General features: G+C 38.6%; 1 protein-coding gene across 1 annotated transcript in view; it reads right to left on the reverse strand.

Annotated features, from left to right (window-relative positions):
* polr2b (RNA polymerase II subunit B) overlaps nucleotides 1–22,884 on the reverse strand; it is a 49,990-nt gene that overhangs the window by 19,756 nt on the left and 7,350 nt on the right. Inside the window, exons 3-14 of the mRNA XM_072583996.1 lie at nucleotides 14,513–14,663; nucleotides 14,309–14,421; nucleotides 13,983–14,202; nucleotides 10,965–11,123; nucleotides 10,707–10,871; nucleotides 9,574–9,770; nucleotides 8,967–9,086; nucleotides 7,894–8,080; nucleotides 5,604–5,747; nucleotides 2,761–2,900; nucleotides 2,200–2,311; nucleotides 259–413 (exon numbers count right to left, since the gene is read on the reverse strand). Of these exons, the coding sequence (XP_072440097.1) occupies nucleotides 259–413; nucleotides 2,200–2,311; nucleotides 2,761–2,900; nucleotides 5,604–5,747; nucleotides 7,894–8,080; nucleotides 8,967–9,086; nucleotides 9,574–9,770; nucleotides 10,707–10,871; nucleotides 10,965–11,123; nucleotides 13,983–14,202; nucleotides 14,309–14,421; nucleotides 14,513–14,663 (1,863 nt within the window). The remainder of the gene's footprint in view (nucleotides 1–258; nucleotides 414–2,199; nucleotides 2,312–2,760; nucleotides 2,901–5,603; nucleotides 5,748–7,893; nucleotides 8,081–8,966; nucleotides 9,087–9,573; nucleotides 9,771–10,706; nucleotides 10,872–10,964; nucleotides 11,124–13,982; nucleotides 14,203–14,308; nucleotides 14,422–14,512; nucleotides 14,664–22,884) is intronic.

Genomic DNA, 22,884 nt, shown 5'->3' on the forward strand with positions numbered 1-22,884 from the left:
AGTAAGGAAGTGGAGTTGGGGATGATCAGATCAGCAATGATCTTATTGAATGGCGAAGCAGATTTGATGGGACCATTGGCTTATTTTCCGCTCTTACATCTTACAGGTTTATGTTGATAGGGTTAGGGTGGGAAGAGGCTCATGTGCAGCATATATACTGGTTTTTGGCCTCAGTATGAGATTCAATATGGTAATTAATATTTGAGTTGGGGTTGACAAGCAGTTACATAAATTAAAGCAGGTTAGTTGTAAACATACCTGTAATTGTTGTACTCTCGTTCTTTCAATTGATCAATATGCCTCTTCTTCAGAAGCAACTTCTGTTTCTCTACAATCAAAAGAGGCCGACAAATTCTACCTGCATCTGTATAAATCCGAATTTCACGCTCGCGTATGTCCCTCACCATGGATACCTTGTGTAAAGAAAATTTGTTTTTGAAAAATGTTCAAAATTAATGAAATGAGAATTCTCAAAACAATTAAATCCTTTTACTGAACCAGAATGAAATATATATTTGCCTTCACATGTTGAACTTATGATTTATAATTGTCAAAGAATTGCCCATAATTTATCACTCTTTCCCTTTTCATTTTACCCTTCCACTTCATCTCTTCTCATTAACTCATTACAGTACAAGTTTCAAGGATCCTCATGCAAGTGGACTTCTTACTACACAAGGCCGAACACCAAGAGTGAATAAATATTCAAGACATTGTAGCCAGACGAACCTATATCAAAGGTGAGACTCAGTGAGGACAGAATGACAGAACGACAGAACTCAGGTGAGGGGAACAGAGTTAAAAGTCACTGTTTGTCACTTGATACAAAGGCTAAAAAGTCAAACACATCAACAACCCAAACCATCATTAGGAAGTACGCTTGTTTTGCACTTCATCTCCAAATTTTTATAATACTGACTGGCCCACCTTGGTGAACAAAACAGCTGCCCGTCAGTTAGGGGAAGTATATTTCAATTAGCAAAAGTTTATAGAAACAGGCATCTCAAACTTGACTTTGTAACCTTCTTTGTAAAATGAGCCCAAACAAATGATGCAAGAGCATGAAGTACAAATAATTACAAGTGCAGTAAAGGACTTCTGCTTCAAAAGAGACTTTCCCAATAGTAAACAAAGACGTGTCAGAAATCTAGTTTAAAATTGAGTGACAAACTCAGGTGATAAGAACGCAGAGCCACACCTTTTTACAATTGCAATGGAAAAGACAAAGGAGGAAATCAGCAAGAGAAAAGAAAAGAAAATGTTGGTTTGCTCATTAGGCCAATATTAAAAACCCAAGAACAATAAGAATAAATGACACTATTGAAATCTAAAATTTATAATCTGAGTTTCTGATATCAGTGGTGCAGATAAGCTTTCAGATCCAAATATTTATTCAAAACCCTTAACTGAAGTTTGGAATTATAAAAGTCAAACAAGATTCAAGAACTCTACTACCATATGAGAGCATTTTATATAAATTGAATATTTTCCAAATTTAAAAAAAACAATCACAACAAAATTTTCAGTGATTTTAACTACTTTCTTTTGAAGAATTATTTGTTTAACAAGGACAAATATACAAATAGGTCTTTTTTTAAAAAAAACTATTTCCAGTATCCAACTCCAGTCACCTTGCACAAAAGTTGCCTTTATGTTAATCAAAAAACAGAATGCTGCAGATCTAGCTGCATCTGTGGAGAGGGAATAAAATTAATACTTCACATTGATGATCTTCCATCATAATTGAGAAACGTTAGGAGGGTACGACAAGAACAAAATGAAAGTCTGTGATGGGATGGCAGACAGGACTGATTGAATGACAAAATATTTAGTTTTACAGGACCAAAGGGAATGGTGATGGGGGAAGAAAAAAGGAACAAAAAGAATGCCCCAGATCAGGTTTGTGTCTGAAGTAACAAAGAGGAAAAACAGTGAAACACGCAAGGAAGGAAAAGTAACTCTACCTATCCCAGTTCCAGTGAACAGATCTAAAACATGAACTATTTCTTTTTCCCATGGATGCTGCCTGATCTGTTGAGTATTTCCTCTTTTTCTTTTGACTTCATGTTAACTGGATAGTATCCTAACACCAATGAAGTAGCCAAACAAGTTTTACGTCTTGCTTTGCATAGCGTAAATAGTTCACCATAAAACTGACAAGGCAGAATCATACACAGCATATTCAGATATTTACTGTACCTCAGATACAATGATATCCATCTGACGCCTCAGCTTTCTTAGTGTGGTCATCAGCTGGTCAGGATCTTTATGTATTCCAACCCAACAACCGTTGACAAAAATTTTTGTAGCACTAAAAAGTTAGAAGGTTAAAACAGTTAGGACTATCTGTGGAGTCTTGCATAGCAGCATGAATAATTAAGGTCTCAACGCAAGCTTGGTCATTTGGGCAATTATCTAGTCAGTAAATCCACATAAAAGAATAAATTTCAGTGTAAATTATTGCTGGATATTAGGTCTTGCCACAGTTATACATCCTTACTAAAATTAGATACTTGGAGAAAGTGAGGACTGCAGATGCTGGAGATCAGAGTCGAGCGTGTGGTGCTGGAAAAGCACAGCCGGTCAGGCAGCAGCCAAGGGGCAGGAAAATCGACATTTCGGGCATAAGCCCTTCATCGGGAACCTGCACTACACTCTTGACTAAAATTAGATACTAGACAATTATTCTACATCACTCTGCATGAAAAATCTGCTCTAGTTCTTTTTCCAAATTATACGCAACCTATTAATTTCACTTACTCTGCAATAGCAGCAGGAGAAATTTCTTCAAGATTTTCCATGCTCCACTCTTCCAAGAATTCCAAAATGGGCGAGGGCTGAGATCCTACAGAAATGTACGCCATCAAAGCTAGATTTTTCACTAGCCCCACAGCATGGCCCTGAAACAGGTATGAAAAAGAGATTTAATATATTTCATTGTATAGCAGATTCAGGCTTCACTGTTTGCCATTATAACTGGTTTTTATAGGAGATCGCCAAAATAAACCTCTGCATGGCATACAAAATAAAGTCACAATACCTCAATAGATGCGTCAGTTCAAATGTTAATTTGAATATAATTGCAAGAGCAAAGTACATAGATATTGGAAATCTGAAATAAAGCATAAAATGCTGTTTATGCAGTGGGTCTGGCAACATCTGTAGACAGCAAAACTGGATTAACATTTCAGGTCAAGATGCTACCAACTTGGGAAGTCATGTTGCAGGACACCAAGTTAGGCCATTTTTGGAATACTGTGCGCAATTCTGGTCTCCTTCTTATGGGAAAGATGTTGTGAAACTTGATTGGGTTCTGAAAAGATTTACAAGGATGTTGCCAGGGTTAGAGGATTTGAGTTATAAGGAGAGGCTGAATAGGCTGGGGCTGCTTTCCCTGGAGCATCAGAGGCTGAGGGGTGACCTTATAGCGGTTTATAAAATCATGAGGGGCATGGATAGGATAAATAAACAAAGTCTCTTCCCTATGGCAGGTGGAGTCCAGAACAAAGGGCATAGGTTTAGGGTGAGAGGGAGGCGCATGTATGGAATGAGCTGTCAGAGGAAGTGGTGGAGGCTAGTACAATTGCAACATTTAAAATGTATCTGGATGGGTAAATGAACAGAAAGGGTTTGGAGAGATATGGGCCAGGTGCTGGCAGGTGGGACTAGATTAGGTTGGGATATCTGGTTGGTATGAACGAGTTGGGCCAAAGGGTCTGTTTCCATGCTGCACATCTCTAAGACTCTATGACTTGAGTATATCCAGCTTTATTTCAGATTTCCAAGAGTCAGAGATATACAGCATTGAAACAGAGCCTTCGGTCCAACTCGTCCATGCTGACCAGACCATTAATCTAGTCCCATTTGCCAGTAATTGGCCCATAGCCCTCTTAAAAACCCCATCTATTCATATACCCATCCAGATGCCTTTTAAATATTGTAACTGCACCTGGCTCCACTACTTCCTCTGGGAGCTTGCCCTGTACAGCCACAATGTATCTGTAGTACTTTGCTGAATATATCTAGCATTTAATGCTTTGTTTTAAATTTTCAACATCTGTAGTACTTTTCAGGTCTGGTAGCATTCACAGGGAATAAAACAGGCTTAAATGTTTCAGATCGAGAAATCTTCACCAGGATGATAAGAAACCTGCTTAGCATTTTCAATTTAGAATTCTAGAATATTATCTATGTCCAACACTGCTTAAGATAAATCATTTGCAATTCATAACACCTTGAAATTCAATTTTTTAAAAATCTCACCTTTCAGTTGTAATTTTCCTTTAAAACAATCAAATACTTGTCGAAAATAAATTGACTGACTAATACTGAAAATAATATGCTAAGTGACATCACATGCATGTTAGCTGCTGTTAGGTTTGTGACTTTGAACTAAATAGTTATGTATTTTTTTATTTTCCCAGCTCATGTTCTTAGAAGATTATAGAGAGGTCCAAAGCAAAACTGGAAATAGAAAATAAAAGCTCATCATTAACCTCAATATAAGATCACAGAGGCACAGGATATAAAAGGACTATTTAGTATCTCCAAGGTAAATATTAGCACAGCATACAAAGCCCTGATAAAGTCAGTAATGTTCAGTGGCATTCAAGCAAGCTCAAACTAACCCAACAGCCTTCTATCATTATCTACTTCAACAAGTTAACTTACTCAATTTTATGCCTCAAGCACTTAGTCTTCAAATAAAGAGATCTCTTCTAATCTTTCATTGCACAAAGTAACAACTTCAAATTGAGGATTCCTCATCACAAATATTCCAGAAGGTCTTTCCCTAACCATTTACATTAAGCTTTGACAGTTGAGATATATTTTGATACAGTAGATTGGAACAAATATTTTACACAGGCAAGAGAATGTATTGCCAGAAGAGACAGATGTATCATATTTGGTAAAAGAACCATACTGCAATGAAGATTTTTCAAAAATTAAAATGCCAGTTATAGTCAAGAATATATGTGGCCTGAAATGGTGATTTCAGCAAATCAATGACAAGTTTCCAAAGAGAATTGGTTATGTACTTTGAAGTGAAATGCTGTAAAGTATGGAGAAGGTATTGTCCTGCTCTATCATGTTATTTGTTCAGAGCGTTTGAGAGCATTTATCTTGTAGGATTATGTTGTGGTATTGAATACCTGAATACTACTTCCAATGGATCATATCAATTGCCAGTATCAAAATTACTTTAGTTCAGTTTCCAGGAGTCAATTTATTTTCTATTTTTCAGACTTTGAAGATGACGTTCAATAAATTTAAAACCTTGGTTTCTGACCTCACAAACAAAAAAAAATGTAAACACATTATTTATAAAGATGTTACCTTCCCTTCATACCATTAACTAATCCATCTGAATAGCTGCTCTTTACTACATTTCTTACGACCTCTTCACCAATACTATTCTAAAACAATGGGGAGAAATTTATGTAAAACTGCTTCTAACAGCTCTGCATAGATTACGTGGACTCCCAGGAGAAGAGAATTGATGAATGTCTGTGATGCTATTACATTGAAAAATTTCTGCCCCCATTGTTCCAGAAATTGGATATAGAAAACTTAAAGATATCCTATAGGCAACACAATCTTACCTCTGGAGTCTCAGCAGGGCATATCATACCCCATAAGGTATTGTGCAGCTGCCTGGGTTTTGCCAGCTTTCCATCTCTTCCAATTGGAGAGTTTAGACGACGAAGGTGAGAGAGAGTTGAAGCAAAGGTCAACCGATTCAATACCTAGTTACGAGTGAAATATTCAATTATTAGTTTAAGATCATATCCTATATATTCACACACTTTTTCAAGTCAGGATGCCAAGCTGGAAGGCTGTTGTATTATTTGGGTGGACATTCATGTATCTTTTAAACAAGTGTATATTAACACACATACATTTATGAAATTCTATGTTTTTGATTATGCAGTGCTTACAGAAGGAGTGCATCAATATATTTAGGTTTTTGGGAATGACAATGGCTGCACTGATAGCCCAGAGCTTCAGACTGTTTAATAAACTGTTTAGTTGTGGTTCGGTTCACCGAGCTGGGAATTTGTGTTGCAGACATTTCGTCCCCTGTCTTGGTGACATCCTCTGTGCTTGGGAGCCTCCTGTGAAGTGCTTCTGTGATCTTTCCTCCGGCATTTATAGTGGCTTGAGTCTGCTGCTTCCAGTTGTCAGTTCTAGCTGTCCGTTGCAGTGGTCGGTATATTGGGTCCAGGTCGATGTGCTTATTGATTGAATCTGTGGATGAATGCCATGCCTCTAGGAATTCCCTGGCTGTTCTCTGTTTGGCTTGTCCTATAATAGTAGTGTTGTCCCAGTCGAACTCATATTGCTTGTCATCTGCGTGTGTGGCTACTAAGGATAGCTGGTCGTGTCATTTTGTGGCTAGCTGGAACTGACAACTGAAAGCAGCAGATTCAAACCACTATAAATGCCGGAGGAAAGATCACAGAAGCGCTTCACAGGAGGCTCCCAAGCACTGAGGATGTCACCTAGACAGGGGACGAAACGTCTGCAACACAAATTCCCAGCTCGGCGAACAGAACCACATCAACGAGCACCCGAGCTACAAATCTTCTCACAAACTTTGAAGCTGTTTATTTTTCATTTCTGATTATAATTAGTCATGTGATGGGGGAAAATAGGGCTTATTATGATCACACTAGTTTGGATTGGTACTCATTCATGTCCAATGAATGAATTGTTATATTGAGGTGTAGCCATAAGGCACTTTAGTTTGATTAGTCTTCAAGATAAAGTTCAAAATTACCTGCAATTTCAATGATTACAAGAAGAACTTAAATTGCTTGGGCTGATTGGGAAAGGGATATCTATTTCAGACAAATTTATTTGTGCAGGGTCTGTAATTTGCTAGAAGCAAATGCACTTTCTTGTGGATTATAGCAAGTGTAATTCCAGCCTATTCAATGTGGAAGGAACACTCATTCTCCAACAGTCAAAATTAGCACCTCCTGAATTAGGCCATCTGGGATCGAAAGATCCAGCCACCATACAAATTTTTTCAAACTGGAGGAATAACTTTTTAGGATCTCGTGCAAGCTGATGCATGATTTGGAGTTGGCCATGGATTAATAATTTTCCCATTCTCCTGTTAGTGATTTCATATATTATTCACCAGATAATTCTGCAATTTAGATAATCATGTCTCTAAGTTCTATTAGCAGACAAGAGACTACATATACCAAATTTCAGACTCTACTACAATAATTGTAGTCTAAATGTCAAGATCTTAGAATTTTAAAATCTTGGTTACAAGTGGAAGTTAGGACTTCCCTACCAACCCCTACCCAGTTCACAAATATAACATAATTGATAGACAGAGACCCAATGTGTTCTGTAACTTTCTTAGACAGGAGAGGCTTGCACCTTCTGAAAGATCTCACTATTATTCTCTCCCCTAAAAGAGGATGCCATAATCAAGACTCCACAGCGGAATAGACTTTGACATAAGGAAAAAGCAATGTTTCACAAAGACAAGGTTAAAGCCTTTCACATAACTAACAAAAGACAAAGTACAATTTTGAGAACAACTGTAACAATTTGCACATATGAATGTCGGTATTTTTTTCCTCCACCAACTGTGCACACCTCTCTAATTTAGGCAAATGTTTACCTGAATGACAAAGGGAGATACGGAAAAGTCATGGTATCAAATAAGTCAGATCAATACGGGAGGAAGCATGTTGATGAGGATGGTGTCAGATTTTGAACATCACCACTCAATTAACATGATATGAAAATAATTTGAATCACAGAAGATTAGAAATGCAAGCATTTGCTGTCTCTCTATCCATAACGTTTGTGCAAAGAATCATTATGTCCAATATGGACGAAGTATTTACTGCAGTAAAAGAATTTTACCTGGGATACACCAGCTCTGGCTTGATGAGCCTTCTTTTGATCACCCCAATTTCCTGTTGCTAATGAGTATTTTAGACCATCCGAAATAATCCGTGTTTTAATTGCCAACTCCAAGTTGAAATCTTTCCCTCTGTCTATGAACTTTTGGGAATATATCCGTACTTCTTTCAACAAGTTCTTAAACATACTGTGAAAATAAGTTTAAGTTGCTAACTTTTAATTTCATTTACAATTACATTATAAAAGTATGAATAAAACATTATTTAATTCAGATGTACATATTGTTTTCTAATAGATTTGAAAATTTTGCAATATTGTTGTGGTTCTGTTCGCCGAGCTGGGAATTTGTGTTGCAAACAGAAGCGGCAGAGACAAACCACTATAAATGCCGGAGGAAGCATCACAGAAGCGCTTCACAGGAGGCTCCCAAGCCCTGAGGATATCACCTAGACAGGGGACGAAACGTTTGCAACTCAAATTCCCAGCTCGGCGAACAGAACCACAACAACGAGCACCCGAGGTACAAATCTTCTCCCAAATTTTGCAATATTGCTGCACGTGCAGAGTCAACTACAACTATATAATGTGTTGTATAATGTGGCCTTGTGCATCCACTTCTCCCCACAATTTGAGACAGAAAATAAACAATCAAAAAGAGGAAAAAGTGACAAAAGTATTTAATTGTATGTGAAAGGGTGGTACAGTGGTTAGCACTGCTGCCTCACAGCACTAGGGACCCAGGTTCGATTACAGCCTGGGGCGCCTGTCTGTATGGAGTTTGCACATTCTCCCCATGTCTGTGTGGGTTTTCTCCAGGTGCTCCGGTTTCCTCCCACAACCCAAGATGTGCAGGTTAGAGCGGATTGGCCATGCTAAAATTGCCCCCAGTTTTCAGTAATGTGTAGGTTAGGTGCATTAAACATAGGATAATAGGAGAGGGGAATGGGTCTGGGTGTGTTAAACTTTGGAGAGGTCAGTGTGGACTTGTTGCTGAAGGCCCTGCTTCCACACTGTAGGGATTCTATTTAAAAAAGAATTAATAAGTTTATATTTCATTACACTGCTCTCATTACCCTCTAAACAGGAAAGCAAGCAATGGTCCAGCCAGGTCTAGCCTTTTGTTCCCATAATGATCTCTGTCATCCAATTCTCTTCGGCCTAAAGCAGCCAATAGTAATCGATGAACCATGTAACTAAACAAAGAAAACTTGAATTAGTTTTAAGTTACTAGTACTCTAAAATACTTATTCATAAAATACAGTTTGACAAATTAGAACTAGATACAACATGCAAAAAATGAAACATCTTTATGACATCTCTCGCAATTGGAAAATCAATTGTTTTCAAGTTTAATTGTTGGAAAGAGCAATCAATTGATTATTTTTCCAAATTAAAAGTCACAGGACTAAGCACATTTGAACAACTTGGCATCTTTTGCAAGTTCAAACTACTGACCACGCCAAAACTTGTAACTACCAATCACTGCATACAGCCTTGGTTTCAAAAGTATTAAACATTGTTTGCAACTCTCTTGCTAACCGATACAAATCAGTTCTATATCACATTGTACATTGCATCTGAAGCATGCTTTTAGCTGAGTCAGTTATTTTTGGTAAGTTTAAGAAAATAATCTTCTTTTCTCTGAAACTACAATTCTCACTTAAGTACTCAATAACGTACCCCAAGAAATAAGCTTTCTTAGTCTCACAGAAGTCACTGACTCCAACATGCGGCAGCACCTCCTTCTGCAGGATTTCCTTTGCATATTTAATTCTCTTCTCTTTTGTTACACCAGGTTTTGCACCTCTTGAACCAATAAAATTCAATGCGACATTTTGTTCCTGGATAACGAAAGCTTCATCCAGTGAAGGCTTCACCTATAATAAAAATGTAATGATTGTAACCTATATAACATACACAAGTAAGCTTGATGTTTATGGGCATAGTAATTTAACCTAGACCTTCTTGAAACTATTTTCTGTCAAATAGTTTCCTGCCTTGGCTTTCACTCAGCATTTCTGTAGAGAATATAATCAGCAATAAAGAACAGGCATGCACTTGTAATGTGAAAATATTTAGGCACCCTACATAGTCATCTGACACCTCAAAGCAATTAGAAATCAAGAAAATGTGGTAATCAATTTGCTTCCAGAAGCAATAAATGTGATAACTATTAGATAATTTGTTTAGAGATAGTGAGTGAGTGATAAATACTGGGCAAGACAATGGGGATAATCCTCTAATCTTCTTTAAGGCATGTGATTTTTAACATCTACCTGAGTGTGCAGATGGGGCTTCAAATTAACAACTGAGCAGAAACGGATGAAGAGTCATGTATACATTAGCTTGCTTTCCCTCCGGTGGGTGCTGTCTGACCAGCTGTTATCTCCGCATTTTATGTTTTCAGTACAGATTCCTGCATCTGCAGTAATTCGCTCCTCTAATAGTCCAGTTCTCCTTCAGTACTGTTATGGATGTCAGCTTTGACTTCTGTGCTCTGATTTTGGAGAGGAACTTGTAGCCACCAACCTGGTGACTCAAATTTTGAATGCCACCAACTCAAACAGGGCTAAAGCACATTATATAGCACCCTATAGACTAACTTCAAACTGATTTGAAATGTGTTTCTGACTCTCAAATTATGAAATTTCTAGTGAGTCAGGATGTGCTGTGGCCTTAACAAAAAATTTCCTTAAAATTTTATTAGCACCAGCTATTGTCCACAAGAAAAGGACTTCCACCAGAGAAAGACATTAAAATGACTGCACAAGTAAGTAGTTTTATAAAAAACTTTAAGTGAGATTAAAACTCACCATTTCCATCATTTCAGGATCATCAAAATCATAGATAATGTGCTCCAAAATGTCTCGATCAGACACAAATCCCAAAGCACGAAACACAATAATTATAGGAACTTCCTGTCTGATGTATGGTAGTGTAGCAACAATTCTCTGGCCTATTGCACTTTTTCTTACACCCTACGGAGAAAACAGAAAGCAGTTTAAGAGTGAACGGTGCTCAAAGAAACTTTAAAAAGTGACTCAAAGAAATAAAATTGTCCAAAGTCCTACCTGTCCTCCTCTTGCTAGCATGCTGACCCAGATGGTACTTGTGGGACGAGAAGAATTCTCTAAACAGGACCGACACTCCCCTGTGTACGCATATTTGGAGTCCTTCTTTGCAAACACATATACTGTGTTTGTTGCCATTTTCTCCTGTGCAATTAGGACCTTAGAAATGTCCAAAATGATTAATTTATTATAAACACAAATTATTTATTTTACTGTTATTCATGTACAGTGATTTTAACTATCATATCAAACTATAATTAAAAAATTGCCAAGTTGTGCAAAATATGCAACAAACTGAGAAGGTGTTTCCACTGGCTAGGGAATCTGAATCAAAGAGATATTTCAGGATGACAGTCAATCAATCAAGCAGGACTGAAACAAGGAGAATATTCCTCACTGTATCTTGAAATCCTCTAACCAGAGGACTGTGGAAGGGTATAATTGAACATACTTAAAGGTTGACACAGACAGAGGATTGGTTTTCAGTGGATCAAGACATTTGGGAAACTAGTAAATAAGCAGAATTCAAGCCAGAGATCAACCAGGACCACAATGAATGGAAAAGCAGGTTTCATTAGGTGATATAGTCTTCTGCTGCTTTTATTTATCTTAAGGTCAATAAGAATGAAAGCTACAGCAATGCAGAATGTAAAATATGGCATCAGAATTGTAGTACATATTTTGTTTGTGGATCTTGTTACATTGAGTCATTTGGCTTATTCATGGCAATTGTTGCTAATCCACAAATGCCCTTGAAATTGCCAAACCATTTCTGAGGGCAATGAAGAGTAAAGCGCATTATTGTGTTTCTGGAGTCATGTAGGTTAGACCAGGTAAGGATGGCAGATTTCCTTCCAAAAAAAGGACATCAGTGAAATGCATTTCAGTTGGGTTTTGGCAATGATCAGTCATAGTTTCATAGTCACCACTGTTTACTGGTTTTTAAATTCCATATGTGTTCATGGAATTGAAACCTCACCAGCCGCTGTGGCAAGATTTGAATCAATGCCCCCACAGTATTTACTTGGACTTCTAGATTACTAGCCCAGTGACACTGCCACTATACAACCTTTCACAGGAGTCAATATGTTCAGCCTTTGGACAGAGTAAGGAAAATTTTTTTTGACAATATTTTTTCAGTGAAACAGTTAATTCCTGATAAGAACTTAAAACTTTTTTTCAACAAATACAAAGGAGTTTCTGACAGGAAGCAAGCTAAAACTGTTGTCTGAAGTTACAATTCCTTCAGATCACACATTTCAAAGATATAAGGGATATAAACTATTTTTCCTCCGAAGATTTCCACTAGCTACAAGAAAGTAGGGAAGTGCAAACCTAGTGTCAATCTACAGACTGTTAGCTTGTCTGTTTGACAGTAATGGAACAATCCTAATGGGGGCATACCATATTTTAACCACACCACCCTGTGGCCCAACATTTCAACTCCCCCTCCCACTCTGCTGAGGACATGGAGGTCCTGGGCCTCCCTCACCACCCGATGCCTGGAGGAAGAACGCCTCATCTTCTGTCTCGGAACACTTCAACGCCAGAGCATCAATGTGGACTTCAACAGTTTCCTCATTTCCTCTTCCCCCACCTCACCTCAGTTCCAAACTTCCAACTCAGCACTGTGCACATGACTTGTCCTACCTGCCTATCTTCTTTTCCACCTATCCACTCCACCCTCTTACCTGACCTATCACCTTCATCCCACCCCCATCCACCCATTGCACTCTTTGCTACTTTCTCCCCACCCCCACCCTCCTCTCATTTATCTCTCCACCCTTCAGGCACTCTGCCTGTATTCCTGATGAAGGACTTTTGCGCGAAACACCGATTTTCCAGCTCCTCTGATGCTGCCTGAACTGCTGTGCTTTTCTAGCACCACAAATCCAGAACATGTTTTAAAATTCACTTGTCAAATTAAGAAATGAAAACAATGCACAAATATTGATCCACTTAACAGTAGACACATCATGCAGAACTGCCATGCAAACAAAGCTCTTTTTTTTAGAATACGTGGATGATTATTCTTATTTGCTTTTTTTGTACAGCTACACTGGAGCAATAATTTAAAGAAACCACGTGGGAGTTGCTGAGCAAATTAGAGGAAACATTGCATTAGTACATGTATACTAATAAGACATTACTTTTAATAAAAGCATCCATATATTCCAAAAAACTGAAGAAATTTTGTTAGTATGGCAATTCTGCATGATGTGCCTACTGTTAAATGGATCAATAGTTGCACTGCTTTCATTTCTTGGTTAATCATGATGAGATCAGTGTATGAATGCTGGCACATGCATAACAATCTGTATAACAAAATGTGAAAAAAGCCCTAAACAGACATTTTGGCAGATGGCCTAGAAAATTAGAAGGGAGTTTTAAGAATAAATAATGCTAGCTGTGAAACATATCAAGAGGCTTGAGAATAAAGGTCATACCTCTCCAGCAGTTACTCATGTAAAGTACAAGTTACAAGTGGAGAGAGTTATGTTAAGTGAAGCCCATATGAACGCCCTTGACATACTCTTTGGGTTTAACAGCCCCATGTCACGGAGAAATAATTATTCTCACTATGGTACTATGTACCAAAGGCCCTTTGGGACTTTTATATAAGTCTTGCCAGAGACACCTTAAGTAGTCAAGATGGTACAATAATGATAACAGATGAGTCACATTAGTATTCTGGGACTTTGGTACACGAGACCATTATGCATCGACATTTTAATTAAAGGATGGTAATAGAATCAGACATCTCAAAACTCCCACATCAAACCTATTTTACTAGTAAGCACTTGATATGGCGAACATTTACAATGTATCTATACAGATATACTTTCTTTGCAATTGTTGTGATATGAAAACCAAAGTAACTCATTGATACATTAGTATTCATCTAGATCACTAATTGGCATTGAATGTCTTGAAACAATTTAGATTTCGTTAGAATGAATTATTCTGAAATGTCCTTAATTTGCCAAATATTTTATAAGACAACTACAAATTCTGTACCTTTTCTGATCCATTGATGATGAAATATCCACCAGGATCCAGTGGGCATTCATTGAGCTCACAGAGATCACGATCTGTCAGACCACTAAGAAGACAATATGTGGATCGAAGCATGATAGGAATCTTTCCTATAAACGTTTTCTGATGTTGGGTTTGCATCTGCTCCTCTCCCTCCTTAATCACTGTCTTTGTGATGTCCACATAGAGAGGGGCTGAATATCTGTAAAAAGTCAAATGCAAAAATCGCAAATCCCAACTCACAACTCATTTTTTTGAGAAGCTTATAAAAATTATTTGTGCTCTGTAATGCATCCAAAGAAACTTACGTAAGATTTCGTAATCTAGCTTCATTTGGCATCATTGGAGATGGTGCCCCATCCCTTTCCCAATGTGTTGGTTTGGATAAATAGATTTGTTCAAATTTTAGTAAGAACCTGGGCTGGAACACAAAAATAAACCATATATATTAGACATCTGTCCATTTCAACTGATAAAAATATAACAGTGTTTTCTTTTGGAGTTTTTCTTACCGGCTCTTCTACTTCCCCAGAAGTATGCTGTGCTTCAGCTTGGAGATCTATTGGAGGAGCATCTTCCACAATTCTCTGCACTGACATTTGTATGAATTCATCAAATGAATCCAACTGCTGTCGAACCAAACCTTTCTCATCAAAGTATGAACTGTAAAACAAATATGCCAATTTTGTTTTTGAAAGACGAAGGGCTAATCAGGTTTCCGGAAATTGTTACTGAGAAATAAACCATCATCATGTGGCAAATTATTTACTGGTCCAGATTTTTAAGTCGTAGAAGACAAACTGAAATACTGTTAACATTTTGGCATCATGTCACTGTCAGGCAGGGAAGGTCGGTTCAGAAAGACTGTGGGGAAAATCAGAGGTGCGGGGAAGGAAACTGAAATGGAAGGCCAGAAAGGGAAAAGAACAGCTGGAGAGGAGGTGCTCAGATTTCAAAGACAAGAAGGTGGATTGAAAAGGCCAAAGAAATGGATCAGGCTAAGAGACTAAAGTAATCAAAAGACCTGGTGGAAGTCCAGGGAGCAGGAGCATGAGCTATCAAAGGCTGGAAGGGGAATTGGAAACGTGGTGGTATGGGTAGAAAATCTATTAAATTTAACACCAATAGCCTGAATAAACATGAGAAACCAGGACAAACACACATCCTAGAAGCAAGTTGGTCGCACAGCTCCCAGCCATGGCTATTTTGAAGTGGACTGGGTTCAGGTTTGAGTTTTTAACCTGTTAACATCCTTCCCATATTTGCACTGGTTAAAATCCCTTCCACATAAAGACAAAAGTGTGCTGTAGTGACAGAACTAAAAGAGCTTCATGTAATGTAAAAGCACCACAAGAGGTAGCTCATACCAACATTTGCTTATACAAAACTTTGCAAGATCTACAGTTTTGTTATAATGCGAAGAACTGTAGATTCACAAAGGACCTCTATGGAGCTTCAATATCACTATGTGAACACTTGTAACAATACTGAAGGCCAGGCAGCCAGGTGCAAAAGAAATAGAAATACAACAGTTTCAGCATCTTGAACAATTTGTGATCAAAGAATCTCTGAATAATACTGTTGGCAATAATGTTATTGAGGGTACTGATGCAAGGGGAGAAGGTGATTTGAGCTCAGACATTGAAGTCAGCTTGAATTTACCCAAGACAATGATAAACTACTACATTATCCTTCAAATCCTGGACATCAAAGACCCAGTTGTAGGAAAATCTGACATATACAACAGCCAGCAAGAATTACAAGCTCATCCAGGGAAGGAAAGGTTCATGAAATAAGCTTTTGGACCCAATTCAATTCCTGCCTCTGGCAACTGACTGTGTGGAGTTTGCACATTCTCCCCTTGTCAGCATGGATTTCCTCCGGGTGCTCCGGTTTCTTCCCACAGTCCAAAAATGTGCAGGTTAGGTGAATTGGCCATACTAAATTGCCTGTAGCGTTAGGTGAAGGGGTGAAATGTAGGGGAATGGGTCTGGGTGGGTTGCGCTTCGGCGGGTCGGTGTGGACTTGCTGGGCTGAAGAGCCTGTTTCCACTCTGTAAGTAATCTAATCTAAACTAAACTATAACTGATACGAAGTACTACATAAACCTAGATGGCTGTTAAGTCTTCAAATCACTTTTTGATGGCATGAGAGCTTACAAACCTCTTCTTAACTTCCCCTAGCAGTACATAAAATCAATCAAACATTTCACTACTTGATAGACATCTAGCTGATTTATGAACAGAATAACCAGGAAAACAGTAGGGCCCATTCAGGACTAAAGTGACAATCTCTGTGTGGAATCAGAGGACACAGCTGCAGTTTTAAATGAGTTTTACATCTGTATTCATTATAGAGATGTATGATGTAGGGTAGGGGCAATAATAATTGTGAACAAATTAGCATCGAGGGGCAGATGGTTTCAGCAGGTTTGAAAGTGGATAAATCCCAGGCCCAAATGAGATGTGTCCCAAATAACTGTGGAAAGCAAGGGAGGAGATTACAGGGGCTCAGAGATTGATTTTCAAATCCTGGTTAGCCACAGGAAGGGTGCTAGAGGACAGTGAATGTGGTACCATTATTCAAGATAGGTGGTAGGATCAAACGCGGAAACTACAGGTCAGTGAGTCTAACATATATAGTCAGGAAGCTATTGGAAAAGATTCTGATGAACAGAATTAATCTCCACTTGGAGAGGCAAGTATTAATCAAGAATAGTCTACATGGCTTTGCAAAGGGGAGATCATGTCAAAAAATGTGATTGAATTTTTCAAGGAGGGGACTAGGTTTGTCAATGAGGATAGTACAGTTGAAGTAGTCCCTACAGATATCAGTGTAGTTCTGACAAGGTCCCGCACGGCAAAATAGTTAAGAAGCGAACAGCCCATGGGATCCAATTGTTACAGGTGACTTTATTCTGCACAATGACTGAACAAATTAGATGGTCAAGGCTAACATGGAAGATAAATTGCAGAATGCATCAAGGATTGTTTCTTAGATCAGCAGGTTAATGACTTACCTGACAACAGGCGATTTGTGTATTTATCTCGTATTAATCCTACCTCAATAATGAAGGATCTTCAAGGGGTTAGAATCATAGATTCCCTACAGTGTGGAAGGCAGTCATTAGGCCCATCAAGTCAACATCGACCCTCCGAACAGCACCCCACCCAGACCAAGCATCCCTACCTTATCCCTGTAACCCTGCATTTCCCATAGCTAATCCATTTAGCCTACACATCCCTGGAAATTATGGGCAATTTAGCATGGCTAATCGACCTAACTTGCACATCTTTGGACTGTGAAGGAAACTGGAACACCTGGAGGAAACCCGTTCAGAAACAAGGAAAATGTGCAAACTCTGCACAGACAGTTGCCTGAGGTTGCAATCACATCATGGTAGAATTTCAAATTCAGTTTAAGGGAGCAAAAATTAAGTTTCTAACCAGTGCGCTCAACTAGCCAGAGATGCCCTCATCCCACGAATGAATTTTAAAAAACTTAAGTAAAGACCGATTACAAGGTATGAAGAAAGAGTTGCCTGAAGTGGGCCTGGAAAATAGAAAAACGGGGACATAGGTAGATGAGCAATGGCAGACTTTTATGCAGATATTTTGTCATGATCAGCTCAAATGTATTCTTATCAGAAAGGTAGACCAAGCATGGCAAACAGAGACTGTCAAAGAACGTATCCAGACAGAAACTAAGGCACACAAAATTGCAAATTCTAGTTGTATATCAGAGGATTGGGTTCCTTTGGAGCCAGCAGTTCTATGACTAAAAAGCATTGAGAGAGAGAGAAAATTAACTATGAAAGAAAACTGACAATAAATATAAAAACAAAAAGCGAGAGCTTCTTCAGGCTTATATAAAAAGTGTAGCTAAATTGAGTGAGGGACTCAGGATGAAACTGAAGAACTGAAAATGGGAACAGGGAAATGGTACATATTTTAAAGCAATAGAGAGGAACCTCGATTATCCTAATATCAATTATCTGAATATTGGATTAACCAAAGGGGATTTCAAGGTCCCTATAGAAGCATTACGTCAAAGAGCTGTGTCAATCCTGATCATTTCTTTTGTTTGCAGGTATAATGATTAAAAACAAACTCGGCTCACTGAAACGCTGCTGAGAACAGTCCTGGACAGTCCAGGCACCATCTCTGGATGACTGACCTCCCGCCCTCTCCCTCTCTCCCCACACTTTCCCTAGAGTTCTACACATGGGTGAATCGTAAACCCCCCCTTCCCCAGATAATCTCTCCAACACTGTCCTGTACAGAGCAGTGGTGGAACCTGTCAAAAAGATGTGTGCGCTATTTGGAGACTTACCCCACAAAGGCAGCAGCTGTTGGTGTACAGTCTGGCTGCCCCAAGTGTGTGAGAGTGTGAGAGAGTGAGAATGGGTCAGATGGGGGGGGGGCAGGGGCATGAACGGTGTGTGGGGATGGACGGGGGAGTGGGCAGGGGTGATGGTACTGGGGCGGGGTGGGAGCGGACAGGGCGGTGGAGGCTCGAGCGCGGTATGCTGCTGCCTAGTCTCCTGAACAGGGAGCAGACTTCACAGAAAACTCCGAGCCCCAAAGGAAATCAATTAACCAAATAATCAATTATTTGAGCGAAATAGTGCCTGCCCATCTCGTTCGGATAATCGAGGTTCTTCTGTATTTTGAAATCAGTCTTCAAAGTAAAGGACACCATAACTTTCCATAGATATCAGATAAACAAGGTGCTAATAGAAGGAAAGGTCTTGTAACAGTCTCTATCATGAATATTTGACAAATTAATGAGGCTGAGAGGCAGACAGGATGCCAGGACCTGATGACCTGCATTCAAGCATTTTGAAGCATATGGCTGCAGAGATAGCAGACTCATTGGTCGAAATATTCCAAAACTCACTGGATTCTTGGAGGGTTTAAGCAATGTAAGGTCTCTGTTCAAGAAGGGAGGGAAACAGGAAACTATAGGTCAGTGAGCCTAACATCTGACATTGGGAAACTTCTGAAGTCCAGTATTAAGGAAGAAATAGCAGAACATTCAGAAAGTTTAATGTAATCAAACACAGTAAACATAGTTTTGAGAAAGGGAGATCATGTTTGACCAATGTATTAGAGATTTTTTTGAGAATAAGCAGAGTTGATAAAAGAGAACTAGCAGATGTAGTGTTTTTTGGATTTCCAGAAGGTGTATGATAAGGTGCCACATTAAAAAAAGTTTTGGACATAAAAGGAACTCTGGGTATTGGGGGTAATATGTCAGCATGGATTGAGTCTGAGCTAACACACAGAAAACAGAGTCACAATCAAATAAGTCCTTTTTTTAGTTTGGAAAGATGTACCTAGTGAAGTGGGGTAAGGATCACTCCTTGTGCCTCAATTATTTACTGTCTTTTTCATGACTTGGCCAAGTGTAATTTATCCAATTTTGCTCATGACGCAAAAGTTGGTTGGAGAGCATGTTTTGATGAGGATATAAGGAATCTGCAAGGGGATACAGATAGGTTGAGTGAAGCAAGTAGGCAAAACTTGGCAGATGGTAGTTAATGTAGGAAAGTGAGATATCATGCATTTTGGTAGGAAGAATCAAAAGACAGACTATTATTTAAATGAAGCAATACTTTAAAAATGTGCAGCACAGAGGGAACTGGGCATTCTTATACTCGAAACACAAAAAGATAGCATGCAGATGCAGCAAGTAATTAAGGCAGCAAATGAAATTTTGCCCTTCATTGCTAGGAAGTTGGAGTTTAAAAGTAGAATATTTTTGTGCAACTGTACAGGGTATTGGTGAAGCTTCACCTGGAGTAGTGAGAAATCACTGCAGTTAAGAAAGGATGCATTGTCATTTAAGGCAGTTCATTAGTGATTTACTAGGTTGATTCCTGGGATGAAGCTGTTGAGATATCAAGAACAGCTAAATAGATTATGCATTTATTCGTTAGCATTTAGAAGAATGAGGAGAGATCGTATTGAAATATACAAGATGCTGAGGGGCTTGACCGGGTAGATGTTGAGAAGATGCTTCCATTAGTGGGTGAATCTCAAGACTACAGGGCACAGTTACAAATTAAGGGTCACTCGCTTAAACAAAGAAATTCATTCCATTAGAGAGAGTTGCAAATATCTGGAATTCTCTATGCTAGAGTATTGTAGTGGCTAGTCACTGAAAGTATTTAAATAGGAGATAGATAGATTTTGAAATAAAAGAGTTGAGGGCTCTGCAGAGCTGGCACAAATGAGGAGTCGAGGCTTGGTGCAGATCAGCAATAATCTTTCAGAATGGTGGTGCAGGGTTGAATAGCCTGTTTTTAATGGATAAACTATACGGATTTATAAATAAACACTCTTGATCTGGATGTTTCCACAAATTAAAACTCTTACAGTGAGGTAACTTAGTCTCTTGATTTCCCTGAACAAACCTTTTCTGGAGAAACTATTCTTATACCCAACTTCAGCCAGGTCACCTTCAAAGTGAAATCAAATGCTTTTAACATTTTTGTTTAAAACTGCTCTACCAAGCTTCTGTTAAGTTAATGGCTTTGTTCCCTTTTCTTGCTCATCATCAATCCCACAATATAGGCAAACCTCTATCAACTCTCCAGGAGGCCTCCAGTCATCCGTTCTGCAACACATACTGGCTTGCAATCATGGTTCCAGAAAGATTGACATCATTAAATTGTGGACTTACAGTTAATTGTACAGCCCGGGGGAGTTTGCTGAACAAAGAGACCGGGTGGTGAAGGTGGCATTTGGCACACTTGCCTTTATTGGTAAGTGCATTTAGTAGAGGAGCTGGGATTACATTGTGGCTGTACAGTATATCGGTAAGCTGTACAGGGCTTTCAGAACATTGCGTTCAATTCTGGTTTTCCTGCTTTAGGAATGACGTTGTTAAACTTGGAATGGTTCAAAAAAGATTTACAAGGATGTTGCCTGGACTGGAAGATTTGAGCTAGAGGGAGAGGCTGAATAGGCTGGGGCTTTTTTCCCTGGAACGTTGGAAGTTGTGGGGTGACCTTATAGGGGTTTATAAGTCATGAGGGGCATGGATAGGGTGAATAGCCAAGGTCTTTTTTCCTAGGATAGAAAAATCAAAAATAGAGGGCATAGGTTTAAGGTGAGGGGGAAAATATTTAAAAGGGATCTGCGGGGCAACTTTTTCTCACAGAGGGTATTGTGTGTACGAAACGAGTTGCCAGAGGAAATGGAGGCGGCGGATACAATTACACCATGTAAAAGGTATCTGGATGGGTATACGAATAGGAAGGGTTTAGAGGGATAGGGGCTGAATGCTGGTAAATGGGACTAGATCAGTTTAGGATATCTGGTCAGTGCGTACCAGATGGACCAAAGGGTCTGTTTCCATGCTGTATACCTCTGTGATTCTATAATTCTTAAATCATTTCACAAAAAAAAAGACCAATAACCGTTTGCCAATAGCTTAAAAACCAAACTCAATACTTATATATATGAATCACACCTTTCACTGCAAAGTGATGCAAAGCACCCAATTACACCTCTAATTTGGAAGTTTTCTGCTCTGAAGCGCCTCACTTGTATCCAAAGCAGCCTCCATTGCAAAGTTGAGAAAAAAAGTCTGCACTAGTCATCTCTCTACAGATGTCAAAATCAACTAAAACCAAGAATGCCAAACTCCACTTCATTCAAACCACCAATCTCATCAATCACCTTCTCAACTTGTACTAAACCAATATTAAACCAATTTCTAGAAAAGCTTATTGCATTTCAGATTTCAGTTGATATTAAACCATTCATAACTTCTGAATCCACAACAAAGACCAGCTTACAATGAATCTGCTTCTTACAGTATTGCATCACGGTATGAATGCTTCTCTGAGTTGAATGATAGAGGTGGTGTTAGATAACAGAAGTTGGACGCTCAACTGTGAAGGATTCCCACAATTCAGCAAATGGCACACTCCATCAAAGGTACCAGTTTCTTGTTCTACTTTATCCTTCTACAATTAGAAGACCATAAGTGCTTTCTGAAATGTGATTGTTATCCAAGCATTAATACATTTGGAAAGTTTTCACATTTCTAAAGCAATAAGGACCTTGCTTTTTCTAATCACAAGAAATTTCACCATGGTCAAAGTTCACTTATTCTGAACAACGATGTGTCCACAAACAGAACATTGAGCTTTTTGTGATTCGGTTACAGAAGTAATGTCTTGTCAATATCTACCACATTACTTTCACAATTCTTACTCAGTTCTCTTCTGTGATTCAGAATTTTTTCTATATCACTACTCTTTGAATTCTCAATTTCTTCAAATTGTCCAAAACTTGCTCACAGAATGAGATATCTTGTTTGGCTCTCGAAAATCTATTTGCTCAACCATATATGAAATGAATAAGCAGGTGAAAACCAATTCAAACTAGTTCTTAATTTGTAAAAATCAGTGAGTGTATGCCTTAGTGAAAGTCAAAGTTGTAAGGTAAAATATCTTATGAAAGCAGAGATTCTAGACTCTCCTGACTCTTGCATACTAATTTGGGATTTTGAAGTAGATTCAAATTGAGGCAATAACCAATAGTTAATGATCATGAATTTAGGATGGCGCCAATACTGTGCAACTTTTTGCGAGCTCCCAGCAGATGTAATTAACATTTCTTATAACTGTTCTATGCTTGTAAATTTAAATTCTAAACCTGTAAAAATTATTAATAATGCTCTTTTAAATCTACTTGCCTTGCCTAGCACACACACTGTATGACATAATCTATATGCCTCTGTCTAAACTTTTCTTTTCGCCCTGTGATCTGTGTGACCTTGCTTACTATGATCTGCCTGTACTGCTCATAAACAAAGATCTTCACTGTACTTAGGTACACAGGACAATAAATAAATCAAATCAAACAAA

Source organism: Chiloscyllium punctatum, chromosome 14 (genome assembly GCF_047496795.1).
Source record: "Chiloscyllium punctatum isolate Juve2018m chromosome 14, sChiPun1.3, whole genome shotgun sequence".
NCBI lineage: Eukaryota > Metazoa > Chordata > Chondrichthyes > Orectolobiformes > Hemiscylliidae > Chiloscyllium > Chiloscyllium punctatum.